The sequence below is a fragment of the Pelophylax lessonae genome (genome assembly GCF_965119305.1).
Source record: "Pelophylax lessonae genome assembly, chromosome: 7".
In the NCBI taxonomy this organism is placed as follows: domain Eukaryota; kingdom Metazoa; phylum Chordata; class Amphibia; order Anura; family Ranidae; genus Pelophylax; species Pelophylax lessonae.
Window position 1 is genome coordinate 71,272,211 of NC_138774.1, and position 24,797 is coordinate 71,297,007.

The 24,797-nt window shown below is 41.9% G+C and overlaps 1 protein-coding gene across 2 annotated transcripts in view; it reads left to right on the plus strand.

Annotated features, from left to right (window-relative positions):
• AXL (AXL receptor tyrosine kinase) overlaps positions 1-24,797 on the plus strand; it is a 168,095-nt gene that overhangs the window by 57,929 nt on the left and 85,369 nt on the right. For both annotated transcript variants that reach the window (XM_082264351.1, XM_082264352.1), the window contains exons 3-4: positions 5,102-5,202; positions 8,148-8,330. In XM_082264351.1, the coding sequence (XP_082120477.1) occupies positions 5,102-5,202; positions 8,148-8,330 (284 nt within the window). The remainder of the gene's footprint in view (positions 1-5,101; positions 5,203-8,147; positions 8,331-24,797) is intronic.

The following is a 24,797-nucleotide window of genomic DNA, read 5'->3' on the forward strand; positions in this document are numbered from 1 at the left end:
GCAATGTCGCAGTCCCGCAAAAAAAATCGCAGATCGCCGCCATTACGCGTTAAAAAAAAAAACACCAAAAATGACAGAAATCTTTCCCTTTGTTAGTAAACGCAATAACTTTTGCGCAAACCAATCAAAATACGCTTATTGCGATTTTTTTACCAAACATAGGTAGCAGAAAACAAATTGGCCAAAAATGTTTAAAAAAATTGGTTTTTACATCTTTTTTGGGGGGGAATTTTATATAAAAAAATTTTAAAAATATTGTTATTTTTTCAAAATAAACGCTCTTTTTTTGTTTATAGCCCAAAAAGTAAAAATCGCACAGGTGATCAAATACCACCAAAAGAAAGCTCTGTTTGTGGGAAAAAAAGGACGTAAATTTCGTTTGGGTACGGCGTCGCACGACCGCGCAATTGTCAGTTGAATTCGCACAGCGCCGAATCGCAAAAAGTGGCCTGGACGGAAGACAGCAAAATCCTCCGGTGGTAAAGTGGTTAATGTGCTAGGTCAGGAATGACTGCCTGCATATTGCTCTCCAATCAGGCTTCCTCCTGAGTGTAATCTTCCTCAGAGCCTCCAAGAAAGAGGGTACTACCCACGAAACGCATAAGCCAGTTGGATCTAGATGTCCTCCCAAGCCTAGGAGTACGTGGAGTGGACAGAGAAAATTTGTTACTTTGATGAGCCTTGTCTGTTTTATCGTTTGTACGTAGATATAGGCTGATTTTTACAATAAATGGTTAATGAGATAATGCCCTAGGCTGGTGCACCCTCTCTTTCTTGTGTTACTTCCTATCCTAAGGTAACAATGCTTACCCACTGGACTGTGCCTGGACATATGTTAGATCAATAGAATACTTCTCCCTCTCCTTATCTCCATTACATAGAGACGAGGTGTTCGTTAGTTCTCAGAAGATAGCTGGGAAAGCTGATAACATTATTTGAAATATTAGTTCAGTGCACCGGAAGTTCCAAGGACACTGCATTTTTGGTGGGATCAATGATTATTTTTATTCTCTGTATTGGCAGAAAAATTGTTTTTAGCCTAAAATAAAAGATAGCCAATGCAGTCACCATATCCTAGAACCAATAGGCTGCAATATATAAAGTTTTCGTTCTTGGATTTTAGATATCATCTAACCCTGGCTACGTACTGTAATTTAAAATCAGATAACCATATCAACGTTTATAAAAAAAATAACCCAATAAAAGCCAGAGGTAATTTAAGGCTATCTATTTAAATATATGAAAACACATGAAAATCATCTTTGACGTCTTTTTATTTCCTGGGTGAAAAGGTCGAGTGTCAGAAATATCATTCAAAATCTTGTTAGGGTAACTATCCTAGTAAATGGCACATAGCATGCTATAAATATCAGCCTGACCAGTCACCACGCTGAGCTGTATGTTATGTGGAAATTCTGTAATCCGGGACTGGAATGCAAGTATTAACATATCTAAGTGCGGAGAATTTCAGTTCTGTAAACATAAATGGTTTGGGTAATATGTTGGAGGGACTTGGATTTCAGAGAAATTAAAGGTCACAAGGTCAGAGCAGAATGTGGAAGGAAAATGAAGTAAGCCTATGTGAAGCAATGGGAATAGCTAAGTCTGGGCTGGTCCTGCCATACACTTTTGACCCTATGATTTTGTTCTACTCATACGTCTAAATATGCACTGTACAGCTTTTATATTTCCTTCCACGTTAATGTTTGTACAACCCAAGCAAAACATTGTCACTGTACTCCCAAGCTGCACTGCAGATATGCCTGTACTAGCACACGCCATGTCTATAGATAGTCCATGGACTGCACTCGGGGAGAAAGAGGATCCACATCTCTATTGTCTTCCCCCCGTTGCCGGCACAGTCTTGCTGCTCCTTAGACCCCACCCCCCGAACCTGGTCAGGGACACTCCTACAACCTTAGCTTTCCTGGTTAAAGCTGAAAAAAAAAACTATTGTGGGCTGTTTGCTGTGTAGAAATAAAGGACCCCTTTATTTAATTTGGCCCCTACAGCGTCAATACCTTTGTTACACACCGCTCAGCTGATCTCCCGCTGCTCTCCTTCTCTTCTCCCAGCTGTCAGCGGGGGATCTCAGCCCCTCCCCTCTGCAGTGCTCAGAGCGGGTAATGGAAGCGCCGAGTATTATATTATAATTGTGTGAAATACCTTCGTTACAGCGCCGCTCGGCGCTTCCGTGACCCGTTCTGAGCACTGCAGAGGGGAGGGGCTAAGATCCCCCGCTGACAGCTGGGAGAAGAGAAGTAGAGCAGCGGGAGAATAGCTGAGCGCTGATCGGTGCTGTATCGAAGGTATATGACACAATTCTAATACAGAAACACACACTGGACATGATATAAAACAATAATAATATGGATTCTAGGATTTTACAAACTCTTTAAACTAGGGCTTATTTGCAGGGTAGGGCTTATATTGCAGCCCTTCCCAAAAATAACAGTAGGTCTTATTTTCAGGGTAGGTCTTATTTTCGGGGAAACACAGTATTTACTTTCACGCATTATGCGCTTCCATGGTTAGATGATCCTGAGATTTTATTGGCTGTAGCATAGCTTTAATTAGGACCTAGTAGCAAACAAAGTCACCAACCACCACCCCCCCCCCCCCCTTCCCAATTCAATTACTGTTTGTCCAAACACTTCATTTTAAACATTTATCTTTTTACCCACCCTTTAAAACATCAGAAAGGGGTCTCAGCATGACCGACATCTAGTTTATATGGACCTCTCAGTTCCAAAAGAGCCTTGTGCAACTGATCCCCCATTGGTCCAGCCATGCCAGCAAAGTCTCTAGCAAAAATGTTGTGTGAGAAATTGGTCTGTTTTGAATATTGTTTTATGAAATAAAATACTAAATAAAATACTAAAATAACACATTTCTTAAAGCAACTTTTTCCAGTATGTAAATCCCTGAGACTAACAGCCACAATGCAATGCATTGGGTTCTAGATGCCTTTGCATACCTTTTAACAGCAAAGTCAGCATCCCCCTGCTGGGCTATTGAAGTCTAACAGCTGGAAGTGGCAGCTGTCAATACACCCAAACAGTGGCTGCATCTGATTGGATGTAGTTGCTGTTCAGTGAAAACATTTCCATCAGTTGAATGATTGACTTTTGTTGAAAGGAGTTGGGACGGTAGGGCCACCCACTAAGCAAATGTTTGCCAGTTCATTAGGAACTGGTGAAAATTCTTTCAGTGTATGACCAGAGGAGGGAGAACATTAAGATTCAACTGCTACTGGTTTCAGGGATCCCACTGCACTAACAACACAAAGGTGTGTGCATTGCATTCTGTGTATCACTTTAGAGCAGGGGTCTCTAAATTTTTCAGTATGGGGGCTGCATTGTATATTTTACAAATAATTGCAGCCCGAAAAAAAAAATCCCCTAGACGGTCCTCCCTTACATTAGGGTCCCCTTTAGAGTTTCCACCTACATCAGGGTTCCCATCAGATCCCCCTCTTACATCAGGGTCACTATCAGAGTCAACCCACTATCAGGGTCCCTATTACAATCCCTCTTACATCAGGATCCCCATCAGAGCCAAAGCAGAGACGTTAGGCAGCCTCTGTTGACCTGAATCTTCAATCTGTGCACATCTAGGATATGTAACTGGCCCTAGCCATGGGCCGGATAACATCTTGTAGAGAGCCGGATGTGGCCCATGGGCCGAAGTTTGGAGACCCCTGCCTTAGAGGGTTTCTTGCGAAAAAAGCCAGTGCTTCAACACTCCTTCTTTTTCTGTTGATAGACTTATTAGCTGTAGGTCAATGCTCAGATTGCCATTGTAGTCCACCTATTGTGATTGCTACTTTCCTAAAACTGATTGTCATTGCTTTCTTCCCTAATATATGTGAAGAATTCTGAATTTAATGAAATGTCCCTATTTGGTGTATTTAAACATTTTTTTTCCAGGAATCATTATTATTATTATACAGGATTTATATAGTTCCAACAGTTTGAGCAGCGCATTACAACTTGAGGGCAGACAGTACAGTTACAATACAATGCAATACAGGAGGAATCCGAGGGCCCTGCTCATAAGAGCTTACAATGTAGGAGGGAGGGTCAAGTGATACAAAGGGTAATAGCTTTGAGGAATGATCAGATGGAGAAAATAAAAGTACAGTTGTTAGGAAGGGGCAGTATAGGCTTATTTAAAGAAAAGGGTTTTCAGGGATCGTCTAAAAGAAAACAGAGAAGGAGATAGTTGGACAGATTGGGGTAGGAGGTTCCATAGGATAGGAGAGGCTCTGGAAAAGTCCTGGAGGTGAGCATGGGAGGAGGTGATGAGGAAGCAGGAGCAGGAGGCCTTAGGAGGAACAAAGAGAACGAGTAGGTTGGTATCATACCGTAATGGTCTTCTGTCAGTGTCAATCCTCTTCTCTAAAAGCAGCAAATTCTCAGAGTGCATTTGGCCTTTCTCATCTTGCTTGCATCCCTGGTTGGCCTTCATATACTTTGTTAGATTAAGAGCTAAACTACATTTGCAATGGTAATCTCCTGATTCAGAGTTTTAGCAGTGACCTTATCTGCAGCACACTGAGTTTCATGTGTTGCTAATTAAATGTTTGCCAAAAACAGGTTTAATCTCATAGTAGTAAAAGATTAATAACTCTTTTAGTTTTGCCTTTGTGCTAAATGACCTGCTATATACTGGCATCATTTTGTAGTGTCACTCTTTATTCTTGTTACTGTGTTTTTTTTCTTTTTTTTTTTTTTGGATGCGCTCCCAATAACTTATTTTAGTTTGCCATGCCCATGGCTGTTGACTTTTGTGACAACACTTCACAAACAATGCTCCATATATAAAACACAATATATTAACCTAATCTCCAAGGGTAATGAAATGTGTTTATTGATTGCATTCTTGGTGCTGTATTCCTTGTACTGCTGTGCCTTGCTCTTATCTCAGTCTCTGCACCTCTATCTTGAATTGGCTGTTAGATTTGACCATACAATCTCTATACTGGTCCCTCCATCCTAATAACTGGTCATTCCATCCTATTATATATATAAAAAAAAAAAAAAAAAATTGTTTAACACATTTTCTTATTATTGAAGCTATTTCATTTGTTCTTTTTTAGTATTCACTCTCTTACGCTGTCAGACTCAGGCTGGTATCAGTGTTCTGTCTCCGATGGTGATAATGTAGTGCTGTCTGATGCAGCATTTTTGCAGCTAGAAGGTAAGACAGGACCTACGGTCTGTTTAAAGTACAACCAAAGATTATTGTATGACAGTGTAAAAAGGAGCTAAATCTAGGTAGTATATGATGCACAAGCCTTATAAAGTGAGCAAATAACTTCCTTTACCTCCCATGACTGAGCCAAAATTCTTTGTCTTTTATGTCTCACACTCCCTCCCTCCCAGACACTGCAGCTCACAGTGGGAGGGTTTTAGCAACAGAGGCTGTCTGCCAGTCCAGAAAGCAGTTGGTGGGACTAGGTATGGCCGGATGCTGATTAGCAAACTACATGTTTGTCAACTATTAGTGACAATACTAAAAGCCCCCCCATGTAACATTTGTTTTCAACCCACTCTAGTACAAGACACAGCCTACATGAGAGCAAAAACTCTCCTCTGAAAACAGCATCGTTGCCACACCCGAAGCTGCATCAGGGGGACTTCACTAGAAGGATCAACAAATGTTTTGGGGAATTTGCAGGGAACCAAGAGAAAACTGTTAGTGCAGATGCACTTATAAATAGGGGCGAAGCAATTATTGTTTGCTATTGAGTAGTGATCGACCGATTATCAGGAAAACCATTATATATCGAGGGCCAATATGCACTTTCCCCGATATATTGGAATCGGCCCTGGAGGTTACTGATATTGCCGATATTTCGGTAAAGTGCTTGTACCGGAGTGATGCCTGCAGCTAGAGGCGTCACCCCAGTACCGGCGTCCATAGCTGACGGTCGGCTGTCTTGTAATAACAACCGATGTGGCTGAGAAGCCACTCAGCTGTCATTACAAGGAGCAGGAGGGGATGTCCCCCCCCCCCCTCCCGCTGCGTTCCGTGGCTCGCTGGAGTCTCCCGTCAATCCGGGATTCCCAGGCAACCAGCCTGCACGGCCGCCGAAGACCCGATCAAAACTGCATTCGGCTCTGATCGGATCTCCATGTAAAAACCTGGAAGTGATGTCATGACATCTCTACTCGGTGCCAGAATAAAAAAAATGACAGCATTCAAAACAGCCAAACTTGGCTTTTTGAATGCTTTTAAGTGCAGAGGAGAGGTTTGGGGTCTTTTAGACCCCCAGATCCCTCCACAAGAGTACCTGTCAAGTGATCAAAATAAACATTTTTTTTTTTTAAATATACTAAAATATCGGCCAATATCCACCGATACCGATATACAATGGCCAAAATATCAGTATCGGCAACGAAAAACCGATATCAGTCGATCACTACTATTGAGGCGATAGTTCTACTTAATTCAGAAGTAGAGTGGACCCAACACTGGGCCCTACAGTTACACAATGGGGGAGATTTACTAAAACTGGTGCACACAGAAACTGGTACAGCTGTGCATAGTAACCAATCCGCTTCTAACTTGTTCAATTAGGCTTTGACAATAAAACCTGGAAGCTGATTGGTTACTATGCACATCTGCACCAGATTCTGTGTGCACCAGTTTTAGTAAATCACCCACAATGACATGAAGAAACAATGAACTATCTAGAGCGTGCAACAGCTCCCTGGTAGTTCATTGAGAATTACGAGCCAACAGCCATAAAGGCTGTCAGTATTTGTAGTTCATCCATTCACAGCACACTTTTGTTTTTAATCGTTACAGCGAGTGTGGGGGGGAAAATCCCTGGTTAGTTGTCACTAGAGGTGGCTGGTCAGGAAGAGGCTGCAGCAGTGGACACATTTCCACCCTATAAACAGGTGGAACATATGACATATTCCCAAGGGTGAACTTATCCTTTAAGGAAGAACTGCCTGTTGTATTACTCTTAGCAGCAGAACACATGTTAACACGTATGCGTGTGCACCACAACACACCACAATAGTGTGAATCCAGCCCTAGGAATAGCATGAAAACAATCTGGTTGGTTAACCTGGTGAGTTGAAGGCTAAGTTCACCTTTAAAAAAAAAAATAATAATAATAATAGATGCACATCATTTTGCAGGTAAAAAAAAAAAAAATGTGCATTTATTATTTTTTTACTCTGCAGCCTGTAAAGCAGGGGTGTCCAAACTATGGCCCTTCAGCTGTTCAGGAACTACAATTCCCATCATGCCTAGTTATGTCTGTAATTGTCAGAGATTTACAATGCCTTATGGGACGTGTAGTTCCACAAAAGCTGGAGGACCGTAGTGTAAAGCATTGCACCTGCAATCAGCAGGGTGAAACATGTAACATGTTCCAAAGGCGAACGTATCCTTTAAATTGTCTTTTTGATAGAAACACTACTACTTTGTATAATGCTACTATAGGTAGATTGTGGGTGTTCTACCATAATAAATGTTGGACCGCTGGCGACCTGGGCCACTTCACCCTGTATCCCTGTAGGGATTTGGATCTCCAGTGTGGTGCCACACAGGGCAGCTCTTACTATATTACAAGCACATTTAAAGAAATGATGCTTCAATTGGGATTTAACTTAAACAGAAATTATTTAGCATATGTATATGTTTTATGTGGCTATACTTATTTTTTGTGTAACATTGCATGCTTTATACATGGTGCTGGTTGGCACTACAACTGCATTTATAATGGTATTTAATGTTATAATTTTTATTGCAGAATGATAATACATTTCTCTTGATCTATTGACTATTCTGAATAAAGTGATTTATTGCTCAGGATTATTAGATTGACTTCTGTTTGAAAATTAGCTGTCCTTCAACTGTTAGGCCCCATGTATACTGGGCATTCAGCCCCAATGCATGAGGCTCTGTTTAGGGTGAGCAGTAAGAACATTTATAACACCCTTAATAATCTAACATGGACTGATGGGAATAAACAGTCTGACAAAAATCTATTTTAATTAAGTTGATTTTTATGTTATCAAACTATTAATTTTGTATTAAAACAATTAGATATTTGTTTTAAAGAATTATGCATCTGTAAAGCAATGTACAAAGACTATAATATTATCACAATTTGGTTAATATAGGTTTGCCGATCTTCCTTGATGAACCAGAGGACATGCATGTCTACTCCGATCTGCACTTTAATCTGAGCTGTGATGCTCATGGACCTCCTGACCCTGTACGGGTAATATGGCTGCAGAATGGTATGCCCCTCAACTCCTTGACTGATGAGCTGGCACTGACACCTTCATTGCTTCAAGTGAGAAGTAAGAGGCCTAAAGAACAAGTCTGATCATAAATGTAATGAAGTCTGTCTCGTTGTGTATAGAAGTGGTACAGTCTTGCACTGGGTTAGTCATTGAGTAATGCATAAAGCTTGGAGTTGAATAATACTCATTATTTGCTAACATAACTTAATAACTTATACCTTCTAAAACATGCAAGCTTTCATGGGCCATTAGGTCCCGATCATCAGGCATCATTCAGTTCTGGAAATGGTTCTGAAACCCATATATTTATACACTGAGTTATCTTTCCTTTGTAACTCTGTGCATGAACCATTTTCAGAATTGAATGAAGCTTAAAGAATGGATCTGTCATGAGTGTCACATACATAATTGGTCCATACAGTGAACTTTGCGTACAGTTATTCACTTTAAGGTCATCGCAGAGGACAAGAGGGCATTCTTACTGTCTTGAAGAACAGAAATGTAGCCTTTAAATACGGAAAGGCTTCTTCACATCAAGAGTGGAAGAGACTCCCCCAAGAGCTGGTTCTGGCCAGTTCAGTAGATTGTTTTAAAAAAGGCCCGAATTCTTTCCTAAATGCACAAAATATAACCGGATACTAACATTTATTCCAGGGAATATCCAATTGCCTGTTGGTAGATCAGGAAGCAAATTGGATCATGCTTTATGGTTTATTTTTGCCTTCCTCTGGATCAACTGTGGGTATTGGACTATGTATATGGAGGTTTTAGATTTGTGTGTGTGTGTGTGTTTGTGTGGTTTTTTTTTGTTTTGTTTTTTCTCTGTGGGACGGAACTGGATGGACTTGTGTCTTTTCTTCAGCCTGGCTAACTAGGTATGTAACCAGAATTGAGTTATAGCAGCTGGGGAGGACAGTGGAGAAAGCCCTCGAGGAGATCCCAGGGAACTCAGCATGCTTATTTGTATAGCGAAGGTAAGAGCCTCCCCAGTGGGGAGGCTGGTTGTTGGCAGCTGTGTCCCACAGGTTGGCGGCGGTGGAGGACTCGCGGCCGTGTTCCGACTTCCTGCTTCCGGCCTGATGACATCAAAAGGTTGTCCGCAGCCATAGACCCCCTATAAGGGGAGGTGCCACATCCCGAAAAAGCAAAAAAACAAAGAAAGGGGATTACCCTAAGGGTTTGGGACTTTTTAGGCACTCAACAATGTATAAGGAAGTATATAGATAAAGAGTATTTATCAAATATATAATTATTCTTTATTGGTATCAATATAAAAGCTAAAAATACCAAAAACAATATATACAAAATGATACAAGCAAGCAGATTAATAAAATACAGCACAGATGCAGAAACGTGCAAAGAGAATGCGGCAAAATACCCAACGTGTTTCGAAGCTATACACTTCTTCTTCAGGGGTAATTCAAATACAAATATTGCACATAGATTTATAGTCTCTGACTGTGTTGGGATAATTCTGCTTGCAAAAAGTTAAAACCAAATGGGCGATCTCCAGGCTTATCTGCGTGTCTCCAAAGCAATGGGGATATCAAACAGGTCCCTTACAAGAAAAGAGGGAACCTGGACAGAGGGAATAACCACCCTCAACTTATGTAAAATAAGAGGTGACCCATTCAAACGTTGTGTGCGGCTGGAGTCCAGGAAATAGGAACTCAGGCAAAAAAATAGTATAGGGACAGAGTTTCCTATAGACCCCTCAGAGATCCAAGAAAGCAAAGTCAGTGCCCGCCAGCGCCGGGAGCACAATGAAGTGGCCCGATGACATCACATCCGGTTAGACGAGAGAACAGGAGGTGTGCGTGTTCGGAGCATTCAGTCTGACGAAGGAGCACGGATGCTCCGAACGCGCACACCTCCTGTTCTCTCCTTTAACCGGATGCAACATCATCGGGATGGAAGCAGGAAGTCGGAACATGGCCACAAGTCCTCCACCACCGTCAACCTGCGGGACACAGCTGCCAACAACAAGCCTCCCCACCGGAATGCTTACACTCTGCTTACACCCGTAGCTGCACCGATCCAGATGGAAACAGATGAAGCTTTACTACACCGATTTACTCTTACCTATAAGTGAGTTACTATGTAATTTGTTTATTTTTTAAACCTAATGCTACACTAAACTGGCACCACTCTCTCCTGCTTTTTGTTCTCCAGAGCCCCTCCTTGCTCCAGCTGGCAGCTGCTGAATGTTGCCATCTCCACCACAGATTGGAACCTACTACACTCCTCCCCCCTCTCCACATATCCCCATTACCACCCACCTATACTAGTAGAGCACCATGATACACTATTTGTTTGTAACTGAAAGCAGGTTACAAGCAGGACTTCACAGGGTCACACTGGAGTAGATTTTCGGCAGGGGTGGATGGGTTTACTAAAGCAGGGATAAAACTGGAGTGCACAGGGCCACAGACGAGCTTGAAGGACACAGAGAACACTGGGGACCACTGGAGGCACACAGGAGCTTGGTAAAGGCTGAACAGACATTGGGAACACTGGAAGTCACGAAGATAACATTAGGAGGCACTAAGAAGTAATTTGGGAACACAGGGAGTCTGGCTGCTAGTGAATGAATGAGTTGCTCGAAAGCTAGCCCTTCAGGACAGTGCTCTTTCTGTCGTTGGTTGTGGCGCTGATGGAAGCAGGAAGCCATCAGCTGTACACATAGGGCAAGACCCGGCTCTGGAGAATGGAACAGGATTGTGAGGGGACCCAGTCGGTCCTTGCATCTTTATTAACTTAAGTTACCCAATAAACAGTGTAGCACTGCCCCCGTAAGGATTGCTTGATATTCACTCTGCGGGTTCCCCATGGTTATCAGCACATGGCTATAATTAGGAATAAGTCCTTAATTCCAATACTCAATCCAAGGGTATTTGGTTGTTTTTTTTGTTGTTGTTTATTGTAGAATGGGGATAGAAGAAGGAATTAGTGGGATACTCCAATGTTAAATATTCACAGTGATTGAGGACTCCTATCTTCTCTGCTTTACATTACGTTTTGGAACAGCCAGGCTGTTGATTCATCCTGATGCTTTGGATGAATGTGGATTCAGTCTCTTAGCTTTAAGATGACTTGGTGAAAAACTAGTTGTCTTCAGGACACTCTCCCTAGTACCCTCTCTCTTCCTCTGCTGACACCCGTCTGCTGACACCCGTCCACTGACTGTCAACTGACTACAAGCAGGGGTGTCCCCCTTTAGGTCAGGCCCCTTGACACGAGTACCTGTACTCACGATACTGCAGTCCCAAGGTCTCCAGTGTCTCCCCTCTTAGTCTCAGAAGGTTCCCTCCAGCCGTCGCTGCTCCACCGCTGATGGGTCCGTCCGCGCAGACACCTTGAAGCGATCCGACCGACTCTTCAAGCGGAAGATCCAAACACCGACGGATCCAGTCTTCGCCTCCTTCTCCGCCGGCCCGCTCGATCAGACGCCGCATCAGACTCATCTTCTTGAAAAAAGTTTCTGAAGGAACGGTTGGGAGTCCGGTCTGGTCGCTCTGGGAGGAGACGAACCGATGTGATTGGTTTCCCTTTGTTACCTGTTTATCCACATTCAGAGCGTGTTTGACCCTGTGGGGTCTCTAAAGTTGGTAAGAGTACCTTGGTATCTTGATTGGTGGCGGACTCTCCTGCTTGCACCCCTTTTTTATCTGGGATTTATGTGGATTGGACTTTTCACACTTGGGACTTGTTTGCTCCTTATTGTCAGCTTAATTTATATGTTGATTAGCGCGACACCATTTTTTACCATTTTAAGCTTTAGGATCATGACAAATATTTTCCATAAAAAAGTAAACAATTAAATAATGGATTTATTTTTGGTAATAGTGCTGGAAATCCTTTCAGTATTCACATACCATGAAAGTCTAAGTTTTGCTAGCTTGTCATCATTCCATTATGCCTTGTAGGAACATGTCATGCCATTTAAATTGACAATAGCAAACTAATTAGTGATCTCACATACACTGGATTACAACAGATTTGCTTCAAGCAACGTATTGTCAAATGGAACTGTGTGCAATCTACAATTATGTTATTGTTACGTATGCGTAAAGGAAATGTTGTTTTAACATGTCTTAAATATTATGATATATATTTGAGGTTATAAAGTAATTTCCCCTGCTACTTTCGAAATTTCTTACTGTAAGTTAACAAACACACAGCAGTGCTTTGGTTACTGACAAAGACATAATTATTTTTACACAATACACACAGAACACATAAACCTTTACACATAAAACATTTTATTTCATTATATTCCAGTGTGAGCTCCAGCTTTCTTTTCAGTTTAGGGTAAAGTGGGGAAAGATTTTAACCACTGCCATGTTTTTACAGCTTGCATGGAGTGAAAGGATGTTTGTAAGGCCGTAAGGTTTCCAGGCAACTTTCATTAGCAGGCTTCTAACTATAGAACACAGAATTAAAGCGGAGTTCCGGCCTCAAAATCGACAAAATCGATTTTGGGCCATCCGCTTGCTCTGGGTCAACTGAAAAATAAATGGATATTTACGATTTTTTTTTTGTTTACTTACCTTGATATTGAAAAAAATATACTCACCTTTCTTCTGCTTCCTCCCTCTGTGGCCGCGGTCTGCGTTGTCACTTCCTCCTTGCATTGATTCCTGGGAGCTGAACGTCATTGCTCCCAGGAATCAATGCGCCTGCACCGGCCCTGCTCGTCAGTTCTGGTGCGGGCGCGTCATTCCCTGCTAAACAGTTTCTGGGCATGCCCAGAACCTGTTCAGGGATGACGCGCCTGCACCGGAAGTGACGAGCGGGGCCGGTGAAGGTGCATTCTGGGAGAAGAGGACATGGAAGAGGATGCAGAAGAGGACGCGCTGGCTTCAACTGCCCACACCTGAGATGGCAGCGCTGGAGAAGAAATTTTCAAGGTAAGTATTTCTTCTAAAAGGTAAGTGCGACCCGGCGGGACAGTTCAGAGGCTATTCATTGTGGAATGTACTAGCCCTGACTTTTATCAAAATTTCACCCCCGAGGCTGAAACTCCGCTTTAAAATGGAGGATTACCCACCCATCTCGATTCCTCCTGCAATGTAAAACTAAGCCCTGATGAAGCGGGTTTGTGCATAGCCCCGAAATGCATTGGTTATCAAATCTTGATAGACTCTTCCATTTAAAAAAAAAAATGATATCAGGATCATTCCCTACAAGTTGCACTCTCATCCTTTTACTCCATACAAGATGGCTCTCCCAGGGACCTCTTTGGAGCTCCACTGGGCAATAGAAAGTCAACATACCATAGTAAGCATTTGATTTATCCATGGCCTCCAGCAAGCTTGGAGTTTACCACACCACCTCCCAAATTCCTGTTTTTTTTACTCCTGCCTGAGTTCTGGGAAGCGGGAAGAGAAGGAAGATCTCCCCAATGTAGATGGAAGCTGTATTATTAGGCCCCTATCCTATGGGTGTCTCTAAAGGGGATCCTGGATTGATCCTGGACTGATTACCTGCTGTGTCAATACGGAAATGGATGTCACATATGCCATATGTGATATCTGTGTTTTTCCAAAGTTTTTCCATATTATGATTGAGGAAAAAGAGACCTAGGAAATCTCAAATGGTGGCCAAATGTAAGTGGATGCTGGTCTGCTTACATTTGGTTAGACCACTAAAAACAAACCTGGACACAAACTTATGAGCTTAGTCAAATAAACCTTAGCACAGATGTGGTGAATATAAGTGGATGCACATCCACTTACCTCAGACCGCCCCTACAGATATAGTGCAGTCTGTTTTTGATCCGTGTAATTACAGGCTGAAAACAGACTATAAAAGATTTTCTCTTGCTTCCTGATTTTGTAAAGGTGCAAGAAGTGAATTGAAGTTTCCCCAAGGGGACAGAGTTTTTGGCCCTTGTCAATGCTATTGAAAAATTAGGGGCCTGTGTCGATAGTTATTGGTTTGTGTTGATTGGGAATTGTGGCTCCTAATAAGCCTCTTACCTAACTGGGAGAAAAGACAAAAAAGAAAAGAGGGCGCACCGACCTAGTGCATCACCACTAAAACCATTTATTAAAATATTAAAAAGTATACAGAATACTCACAAGGCAGGTGTGATAATACACACATCAACATTGCATATACAATCTCCAAGGTAGCCAAGGTCCCATAATTGAGCAGCAATTTCTCTGGCTCTGAGGAAGGGGGTTCGCCCCTGAAACGCGTCAGCCCAGCCACAGTAATCCCATGCGACAATCTGCATGCCTATTTGCTACATATGGGACCTTGGCTACCTTGGAGATTGTATATGCAATGTTGATGTGTGTATTATCACACCTGCCTTGTGAGTATTCTGTATACTTTTTCATATTTTAATAAATGGTTTTAGTGGTGATGCACTAGGTCGGTGCGCCCTCTTTTCTTTTTTGTCTTTTCTCCCAGTTGGTTCTGGATACCCTTGATCCTGAGGGGGCAGCAAGACCATTAGCTTTTTTACCACCTGAGTCTGAAGTGCACCTCTCTCTACTCCGTCAGATTCTACTTGAGCGCAGGAGATTTGTTTTACTAAGCCTCTTACCTGTTATGGGTTCTAAGACCTCAGAGATCCCATGCTTCCTCTTGGACTATTTTCAAGTCTGCCACTGCCTTGAGACCTTGATGTTGGATTATTGCCCCTTTTGATTTATCTATATGTGCATTATTTTTCTTAATGCATGACATTGTTGGAAGAATGAAATCACTTCTTCTTGACTTTGTAAGTGAAGAGACAAGGACTCACTGCTCAAGGTGGTGTAATTGCCTGATGACTCACACAGGTGCATGCCCCGGCTCGCCTCCGTAATGTATTAAAGTAATGATTAAGCACACAGTCAGTGTGTGAAACGCGTCTACCTTGTCACGATTGTCATAATTTGGATGTCCAGTCAATAAATCTGAATTTTGACTCAACCTGGAGTGCTGCCAATTCCTTTTCTTTTATTGACTTTGTAAGTGCCAAATCTAGGGCAGGCAATAACAAGATCAGACAAAGAGATTTCAACAATGGAGTTCTACGAAGGTGGTGCATTACTCAACTCACTTTTTTCACCCAAAGTTTCCTTACAATAACATTTGAAACATTATCTCTTAAGTACACTGACAGAGGTCCATGGAAAGGGTCTATAAGAGTTGAGCACTGCAAAAGGCAGAATCATTTTGGCAGACCCTTCGAGTGCCTTAGTGATGTAATAACCTGCTTAGCATTGATCAGCTGGAATTATCTAACAAACCTATTCCATGACTTTCCTGGGGGATTTACTAAATCATGACCTGCTGGAGGTACTTCTAAAGGGCTGAGATCCAGAGAGATGCTAACAATTAGGATGGTCAGGGAGGACAGGAGAATGAGCCTTTCGTTCTCTGCTCTTGTTACTTCTTCCTTGTCATGACTGCCTTCCAGGGGCTTTTCCGTCTTATCCTATTCTTAGAGCTTTTATTTCTTTGTCTGTTTTTTAGGGGAAATTCACAATTTCCACTGACATCTGTCTCCGGGGAATAAGGAAAGCAGAAAATCTGCAGAGCTGGCAAGGGGGAGGGAGTGAAAACCCAAAATGTAAACCAAAAGCACATTGTCTGTCCAGAGAATGAGACACGTCAATGCACTCTAAATCAATTTATTTACTAGGACTTTACCTTGTTTGTTATGGTGATGAGCAGTTTCTACCATTAACAAGAACGTCTGAGTCATTCCAGAGTTTTTTAATAAATGCAATGTTTACTGGGACAGACCATTGTATAACCAGCGACCAGCAAATAATTACAAGCTGACTTAAATAAGACAAACAGAATTTACGAATCTGCATATTTTTGTCCTAAAAAAACTTAGAAGAACAATGGAGTAGTAATTAATAGCAGTCATTTAGAAATCAGCTTTTGTTATTTTATTAATTTGCTAAAAATGGCATTCCTAATTGGTCTGATCGCCTGTATGATGGTAATAGCCAATGGCAACACAAATGCCATCTGTGCAGCACAAAGCCTTAACGTGATGATTGTAAACACTTACATATACCCAGTCAAGTGACTCGCCTCAGGTGATACACAAAGATCAAACAAATCCTCCTACATATGTTGTACATGTTTATCTGCAGTTCCCTCTTCTCTACATTTGTTCAAAGTTCAGAGTTTATAAAACTTTGTCTAAGCTGTCAAAAAAAAAAGAGAAAAAATGGAGCAGAGAGCTGAAATTACACTCTGCAGAGCTTAGAGAGCTGATTGGAGGGAAAGGGCACACCCCCCTTCACACAGCACACAGGAACAGAGCTGAGGCTGTCAATCAGCTGGAGCTCCCTCCCCATCAAAGCTTCTAGGAGCGTTTAGGAGCATTATCATTTTAGAGCTCAAACAAAAGCTGTTAGGAGTGTTTTAGTAGCGTTTAAAAGTGTTTAGAAGCTTTTAGGAGTGTTTAGGAGCATTTATTGTTTTTTTTTTTTTTTTCTGCCGGGAAAACGCTCCCAAAAACTTTTCAAAAACAGTTTTTTTCTGCTCCTAAACACTGAAGCTTGAAAAATGCTTCTAACATAAAATAGCGTGCATGGCCAGCTGGTTTTCTACTGCGCATGTGGGAACGGTGCTGCACTTTTTAAATGGTCCTGTCAAATCCAGGTACCCCCTTCCCCCTTCCCCACAAAAGGGGGAGATGTGGCAGCGGAAGGGAGGGGGGGGGGGGGTAGAGGAGGCAGTCAAGACAAGGGGAGCTTCCCCTTTTGGGTGTTGCTCCGTTTTAAGCTAAACTCCAGGAATTCTTTGTATTTACATTGGTTCAGCTTGTCACAATATACAGTATCTCAAAAAAGTAAGTACACCCCTCACATTTTTGTAAATATTTTATTATATCTTTTCATTTGACAACACTGAAGAAATAACACTTTGCTACAATGTAAAGTAGTGAGTGTACAGCTTGTATAACAGTGTACATTTGCTGTCCCCTCAAAAAAACTCAACACACAGCCATTAATGTCTAAACTGCTGGCAATAAAAGTGAGTACACCCATAAGTGAAAATGTCCAAATTGGTCCCAATTAGCCATTTTCTCTCCCTGGTATCATGTGATTCATTAGTGTTACAAGGTGTCAGGTGTGAATGGGAGCAGGTGTGTTAAATGTGGTGTTATCGCTCTTACTCTCTCATACTGGTCACTGGAGGTTCAACATGGCACCTAATGGAAAAGAGGATTTGAAAAAAAAAAAAAATTGGTGCTCTACATAAAGATGGCCTAGGCTATAAGAAGATTGCCAAAACCCTGAAACTGAGCTGCAGCACGGAGGCCAAGATCATACAGCAGTTTAACAGGACAGGTTCCACTCAGAACAGGCCTCGCCATGGTCAACCAAAGAAGTTGAGTGCACGTGCTCAGCATCATGTTCAGAGGTTCTTCTTTCAGAAATAGACATATGAGTGCTGCCAGCATTGCTTCAGAGGTTGAAGGGGTGAGGGGTCAGCCTACCAGTACTCAGACCATATGCACACTGCATCAAATTGGTCTGCATGACTGTCGTTCCAGAAGGAAGCGACTTCTAAAGATGATGCTCAAGAAAGCCCGCAAACAGTTTGCTGAAGACAAGCAGACTAAGGACATAGATTACTGGAACTATGTCCTGTGGTCTAATGAGACCAAGATAAACTTATTTGGTTCAGATGGTATCAAGCGTGCTTGGCAGCAACCAGGTGAGGAGTACAAAGACAAATGTGTCTTGCCTATAGTAAAGCATGGTGGTGGGAGTGTCATGGTCTGGGGCTGCATGAGTGCTGCTGGCACTGGAAACCTACAGTTCATTGAAGGAACCATGAATGCCAACATGTACTGTGACATACTGAAGCAGAGCATGATCCTCTCCCTTCATGGACTGGGCCACAGAGCAGTATTTCAAAATGATAACAGCCCCATACACACCTCCAAGACGACCACTGCCTTGCTAAAGAAGCTGAGAGTAAAGGTAATGGACTGGCCAAGCATGTCTTCAGACCCAAAGCCTATTGGACATCTGTGTGGCATCCTCAAATAGAAGGTGGAGGAGCGCAAGGTCTCTAAAATCCACCAGCTCCATTATGTCATCATGGAAGACTCCAGTAGCAACCTGTGAAGCTCTGGTGAACTCCATGCCCAAGAGGGTTAAGGCAGTGCTGGAAAAATATGGTGGTCACACAAACTATTGACACTTTGGGCCCAATTTGGACATTTTGACTTTGGGGTGTGTACCGACTATTGTTGCCAGCGGTTTAGACATTAATGGTGGTGTGTTGAGATCTTTTGAGGGGACAGCAAATTTACCCTATTATACAAGCTGTACACTCACTACTTTACATTGTAGCAAAGTGTAATTTCTTCAGTGCTGTCACATGAAAAGATAAAATGAAATATTTACAAAAATGTGAGGGGTGTACTCACTTTTGTGAGACACTGTAAGTATGCATATCTTTTACGTAAAGGACTGCTAGAAAAGCTGACAATCACTGTATTATACACTATTATAGTGATAGCTGTGACTTCATGGTTCGAAAGCAGCTGCCCCACTGGGGAGGGGCACTCACTGAACACCACCTCCATTCGTTTTTAATAAATACAGGACGTTGTGTGATTGGGAAACTCGGAGATCATGATGTCACCACCTCTCCTCTCCACCTCATCCAATGAGAGGATTGAAAACAATGAAAAAATACAGGCCATTTAATTAACAGTGGTTGTGTCGTGGTCAGCGTGCAGTGGGACAGCTGCTCACATAGGACCCAGAAGATAGTGGTTATCACTGTAGAAGTGCTGAATACTTTAGTGATTTCCCACTTCCCAATGATCCATTAGGTATGAGTAAATATACTTATGTTGTGCCAAGCTGGACCAATGTAGTTATGCACTACAAATGATTACTAAACTTCAGCTTTAAAAATACAAGAGCCTATCTGAAAGAGAGTTGTGTGTTGAGTGTGATTATAAAGAGTGGAGGAGAGCTCTGATCGTTTTTGCCCTCTTTGAAGACCAGACATCAATAATGATGCCTCATTAACGTGAACCTGTCAACTAATTAAAGTTATCAAGGTGTGTCAACCAGTCACATACAGAGGTAAGTAGAGGTGCCTACAGTATACTTATCTAATTTATTGCCCTGAGAGCCCCTAAAACCAATGCACTTAATTTGAAAATGACAGCTTCCACCTCCAAAAGCCTTGAGCATGACACATTCTCTTTTTTATCTTGCATCTCTCAGTAAATACTCTGGGCCTGGAAGCCCAACAAAGACAGTGGTACTCTCCTAGCATGTCTAGGAAGATCATTTAATAAATATGCAGGAACCTATACAAAGTATGTGGACACCCCTTTCAAATTATCGAGTTTAGGTGTAGAAAACCAGATCTACAAAGACCTAGTTTGATGAGTTTAGTGTGGAGAAGTGGCCTGCACATATCCCTGACCTCAACGCTACTGAACACCTTTGGGATGAATTGTAATGTTGAACGCAAGCCAGAGCTTCTCATCCAATATCAATGCTTGGCCTCAAAAGTGTTCTTTTGGCTGAATTGGCACAAATTTCCATAGACACCTTAAAAAATCTAGTGGAAAGCCTTCACAGAAGAATGGAGGCTGATATACCTGCAAAGGTGGGCCAACTCCATACTAATGCTGATGATTATGGAATTGGATGTCCAACAAAATCATGTAGGTGTGATGGTCAGGTGTCCTCAAATGTTTACTATATAGTGTAGCTGGAGATCTATTCTACATTTTTTTATTTGACCGGCAAAAATTGTTCTGGCCAGTGTCAGCCCTTTAAATGGTAGACAGGCCAACAATATTATATAAGAGTAAAGAGATGCTGGGAGTTCTCTTCCCTGTGTGACGTAACTGATCTGACCACAAGGCAGCTGTGTTGTTGTCTCCATTGCTTTGCCTTGGGAAGGGAGGGGGGTAAACCAAGGTCTGATCAGTTCCAGATGCTCCAGTTTTTCTGCAACACATCTGGCAGAAAGCAGAGAATCTGGTGCCCAGCTGATGGGGGGGGGGGGGGGGGGGGATTGTATGTCAATTACTTGGCTGTTTGTTATGAGTCCTAAGTCCAGTAAAGGTGATCGGATGGGTGTGAGCGATGCCTGCTGTGTGTCTTCCTTCTAGCTCATACCATTCTGTATCCCTTCTCTCCATCACTCTATGCTCCCTGCATCCATCTTCAGTCTTTGTCTGATCCGCATTCCTCTCTCTGTGGTATTTTCCCTTTCTCAATCTCACGCTCTCTGGGCACAGTTATTATTAAAAGCATTTCCTCCTAGCTAAAAATACAAGCAGACAATTGCTGTTTATTATGAAAAGAGTAAAAACACTCACATTAACCCGAAATATTCCACATGGCAATAATATTGTAACAATGCAAAGTACAGACAATGTGCACATACCACAGCAGCGCTATAGCGACAGACTTATTTATGAAGGAACTCCTGGCAATTATAAAAATTCATATTTAATGCAGTTATGTATTAAAAAATAATTAAGTGTATTTTTTAACCACTTAAGCCCCGGAGGATTTGGCTGCTAAAAGACCAGGGTGTTTTTTGCGATTTTTTTCTGCGTGACTTTAACGGACAATTGCGCGGTCGTGCGACACTGTACCTAAACGAATTTGACGTCCTTTTTTTCCCACAAACAGAACTTTCTTTTGGTGGTATTTGATCACCTGTGCGATTTTTTGATCATGCGCTATAAACAAAAAAAGAGCGTCAATTTTGCAAAAATAACAATATTTTTCACATTTTTTTATATGAAATTCCCCCAAAAAAATGTAAAAATCAAAATTTTTTAACATTTTTGGCCAATTTGTTTTATGCTACATATGTTTGGTAAAAAAAATCGCAAAAAGCGTATTTTGATTGGTTTGCGCAAAAGTTATCGCGTTTACTAACAAAGGAAAAGATTTTTGTCATTTTTGGTGGTTTTTTTTTAACGCGTAATGGCGGCGATCTGCGATTTTTATGCGGTACTGCAACATTGCGGCGGACAGATCGGACCCTTGACTGACATTTTTGACACTTTTGGGGTTACCAGTAACATTACTGCAGTAATCAGTGCTATACACATGCACTGTTACTGCAAAAATGACACTGGCAGGAAAGGAGTTAACTGTATTGGAGAGGGAGGGGTTAAGTGTGTCCTAGGGGCGTGTTTCTAACTGTAAAGGGACATGGCTATTGGTGTAAAAACAAAGATCAACAGTCCTACATAGTAGAACCGTCTGATCTTCATTTTTACACCAGGGAGAATGACAGGTGGCTTGTTTACATAAGCCGTCCTCCTTTCTCCCTTCACCGGAGCGATCGTGAGTGACCGGCGGACGATCGGGTCCGCCGGTCACACGCACTGACTTGTCAGTGAACGAGCCGGGGTGTAATTGGCTCACAAGTCAGTGACAGGCGAGTGACGTACCCCTACATCACTCTGCCTGGCCGGGGCTGACTGCCGCAGTATATAGTCGTGCGGCGGTCGGCAAACGGTTAAAGAGTGGAAAAAAGGGGTGCATAAACTGCGCTAACCAATCAAGTGCATAAGCTGCTGACACAAACAACTGACAAAAAGGTTGATGCAACGGAAAATAAAATAAAAGTGCAGCGCTAATGGGTGAGGAACTGCAACAGTTCTGAATGCAAACAAATAAAATGACATATGTGATCATTAAATGTGAAAATCTGTAACTGAATACAATCAAAAAAGTCCATATAGAGTTCACAATGGTAAGTGCAAGTGGAGTAATGCAAAACACAGAGGTGAATCTTGATACTGATATCCCATCACCAACACCAAATAAAATTGCGCTCACCAGATGCTGTTGACCCTGAATACCATATAGCATGAGGGTCAAAAAGGCTGTTAGGATGGTATAGGATTCCTGAAACGATCTGCAACCACGGATGTCTCCCAGGTGTATATCCAGCAGGGTAGGTAGAAAGGATCACTCACAGAAATCCAGACCCATGTGGAAATAAACCAAAGGAAACAGACATAGTGTAAAACCCAAATAAAAAGTTTATTAAAAAAGAGGAATAACACTCACAAAATTTCCAATGGTAAAGGCAGAAACAAATGCAAGTCTGGCTAAACAGGCACGATCCTGATGCATTTCGTCCCACAGGACATTCTCAAAGCATTTGACCAGCCTAAAGAGTAAGTCTAAATTCTTTTTTTATTACAGTGTTCCATTCCCTATGGGAAAAAGTTCCATCTTTCTATGTAGCAGACAGTGACAGCAGTGACTAACCATGTGATTTAACCATTGTGGAACATATAATAAACAAAAAAGTAGTGCTAGTCGCTATATAAACCAAGTGTGAAATAACAAAAAAATATATTGAAAACAGTGTAAGTCAGTTCAGTGATCTTATACAGGAATGAACCACATATGATGTCTCTGTGACATCCCATTTAAATTGTGATCAGTTCTGGGAAAATGTGCTGGAAGTGAGTCCACGTGATTCTGTGTATATAGAGCCAAAAAGGAGGTGCTTCCAAGAAGTCACCAAAAACCAAAGGATCCTCCTGTGACATCTTAAAAATGGGGACACTTACCAGATATAGTGGACCATCTATTTCTAGAGAGGTCAAACGTGCTTGCAAACAGTACATTACATGGAAATTGCACCAACACGGGGTGGTACCGTGGGTGCCAAGATGGATAATAATAGGTGCCACATCCTATTTGACTAGACTAAAAATATATATATTTTGGAAGAACATGGACTTTTGAATAAACTTTTTGGGATTTTATACACATGTGCCTAGAAAGTCCATGTTCTTCCAATAAATATATATATATATGCTTGCAAACAGACCTCTGCAGGGTAAAGTAATAGGGTCTTCTATTGAACACTAGAATACGCTGGAAATGGGGGAATTCCTTCAATGGAATCAGACTCCCGTTAAGATGTCCCAGTCAGCCATGACCATATGGGGTTGATATGTAGAAAGAGAGCTCCAATAGAGTGATATTACACAAACTAGTTTATTAAAAAGCCAAAAAACGACTTACAATTCGTAAAAACAACATAAGCCTTGATAAAATGTTAGTTTGCCAGCAAACAGATACAGATAGGCCTGCACTTCCAGGGTCAGGTAGGATGTGATATGGGGAATGCAAAAGGAAGGTGGGTGTGTCAGTTTCCAGCCCCTCTTTATTTCTCCGGCCTTGTGTGTCTTGCTCATGTGCTTGGAGCCAGAGATAAGCGCTAGCTATTAATGCAGCCTTCTCTTTGCTAACTGCCTTGTTGGATGGCCATGGAGGTAGGGGGCATTCATGTCTGACCACGTAGCTAGCCTTCCACAGCCTTCCACAGCACATAGAAAGATGATACAAAGTACTACAAAGTCCCCTGGACGTCAGATAATGCAGCTAGCAAGGAGATTACTGCGTTGATAAAGGGGGTTTATTTTCAGCTGCAAAATAAAAGCCAGCAAGAGGAATGCAGAAGGAGGACGAGCTGTTAGCCTCCAATCCCTCTTCATTCCTCTTGTCCTACTCGTTTTTGGGCAAGTGCTTAGAGACTTAGATAAGTACTAGCTATCAATAGAGTCCAGAGAAGGGCAACAAAAATAATTAGGGGAATGGAGGACATCAGCTATGAGGAAAGACTACAAGCACTGAACTTTTTCTCTCTGGAGAAGAGACGTTTGAGGGGGGATATGATATCAATGTACAAATTCTGTACTGGCGACCCTAGCATAAGGAACAAACTATTCAGAAAAAGGGAATACAATAAGACACGTGGCCACTCACTAAAACTAGAGGAAAGGCGGTTTAACCTTAAAATGCGTAAGGGGTTCTTCACTGTAAGAGCGGTAAGGATGTGGAATTCTCTTCCACAAGCAGTCGTATCAGCAGGGAGGATTAATAGTTTCAAAAAACTATTAGATGGGCACCTGAAAGACCACAACATACAGGGGTATACAATGTACGGTTAAAAGCAAACACACACACACATCATAGGTTGAACTGGATGGACTGATGTCTTTTTTCAACCTCACTAACTAAGTAACTATGTAAAAAATAGAGCCATCTCCTTGCTAGCTGCGTTGTTGGATGGCTATGCAGGTAGGGGGCAGTTCTGTCTGACCATGTAGCTACCCTTCCACAGCATACAAGAAGATGGAACAATAGCGTCCTAGGGTACAGAACACTAATTTAAAAAAAAATGTGATTTAGTTTTGCTCTTAACAAAACTTCTGCTGAGAGAAACACAGAAGCTGTCAGCTTTTACCAGTGTTGACCTGATAATACTGGTGTCTGTCTGGCTCTCCTTATAGTTAAAGTGAATGTATAGCCAAAACTTTCTTAGTTTTTGGTTTTTAGGTTTGAATAGAGTGGGAAGGGAGTAAAATCCCTGCCATGTGTTTTTTTGCTGTCTGTGTACCATAGGGGAAATGTTCCTTCACTTTGTATTTCCTCTCAGTTGTTTCTCAAAGTAAGGGAAATCCACTCTCAGACAGTTGTCCCATGAAGAGGGATCTCCATTGGAAGATTTACCCTCCTTTTGTTC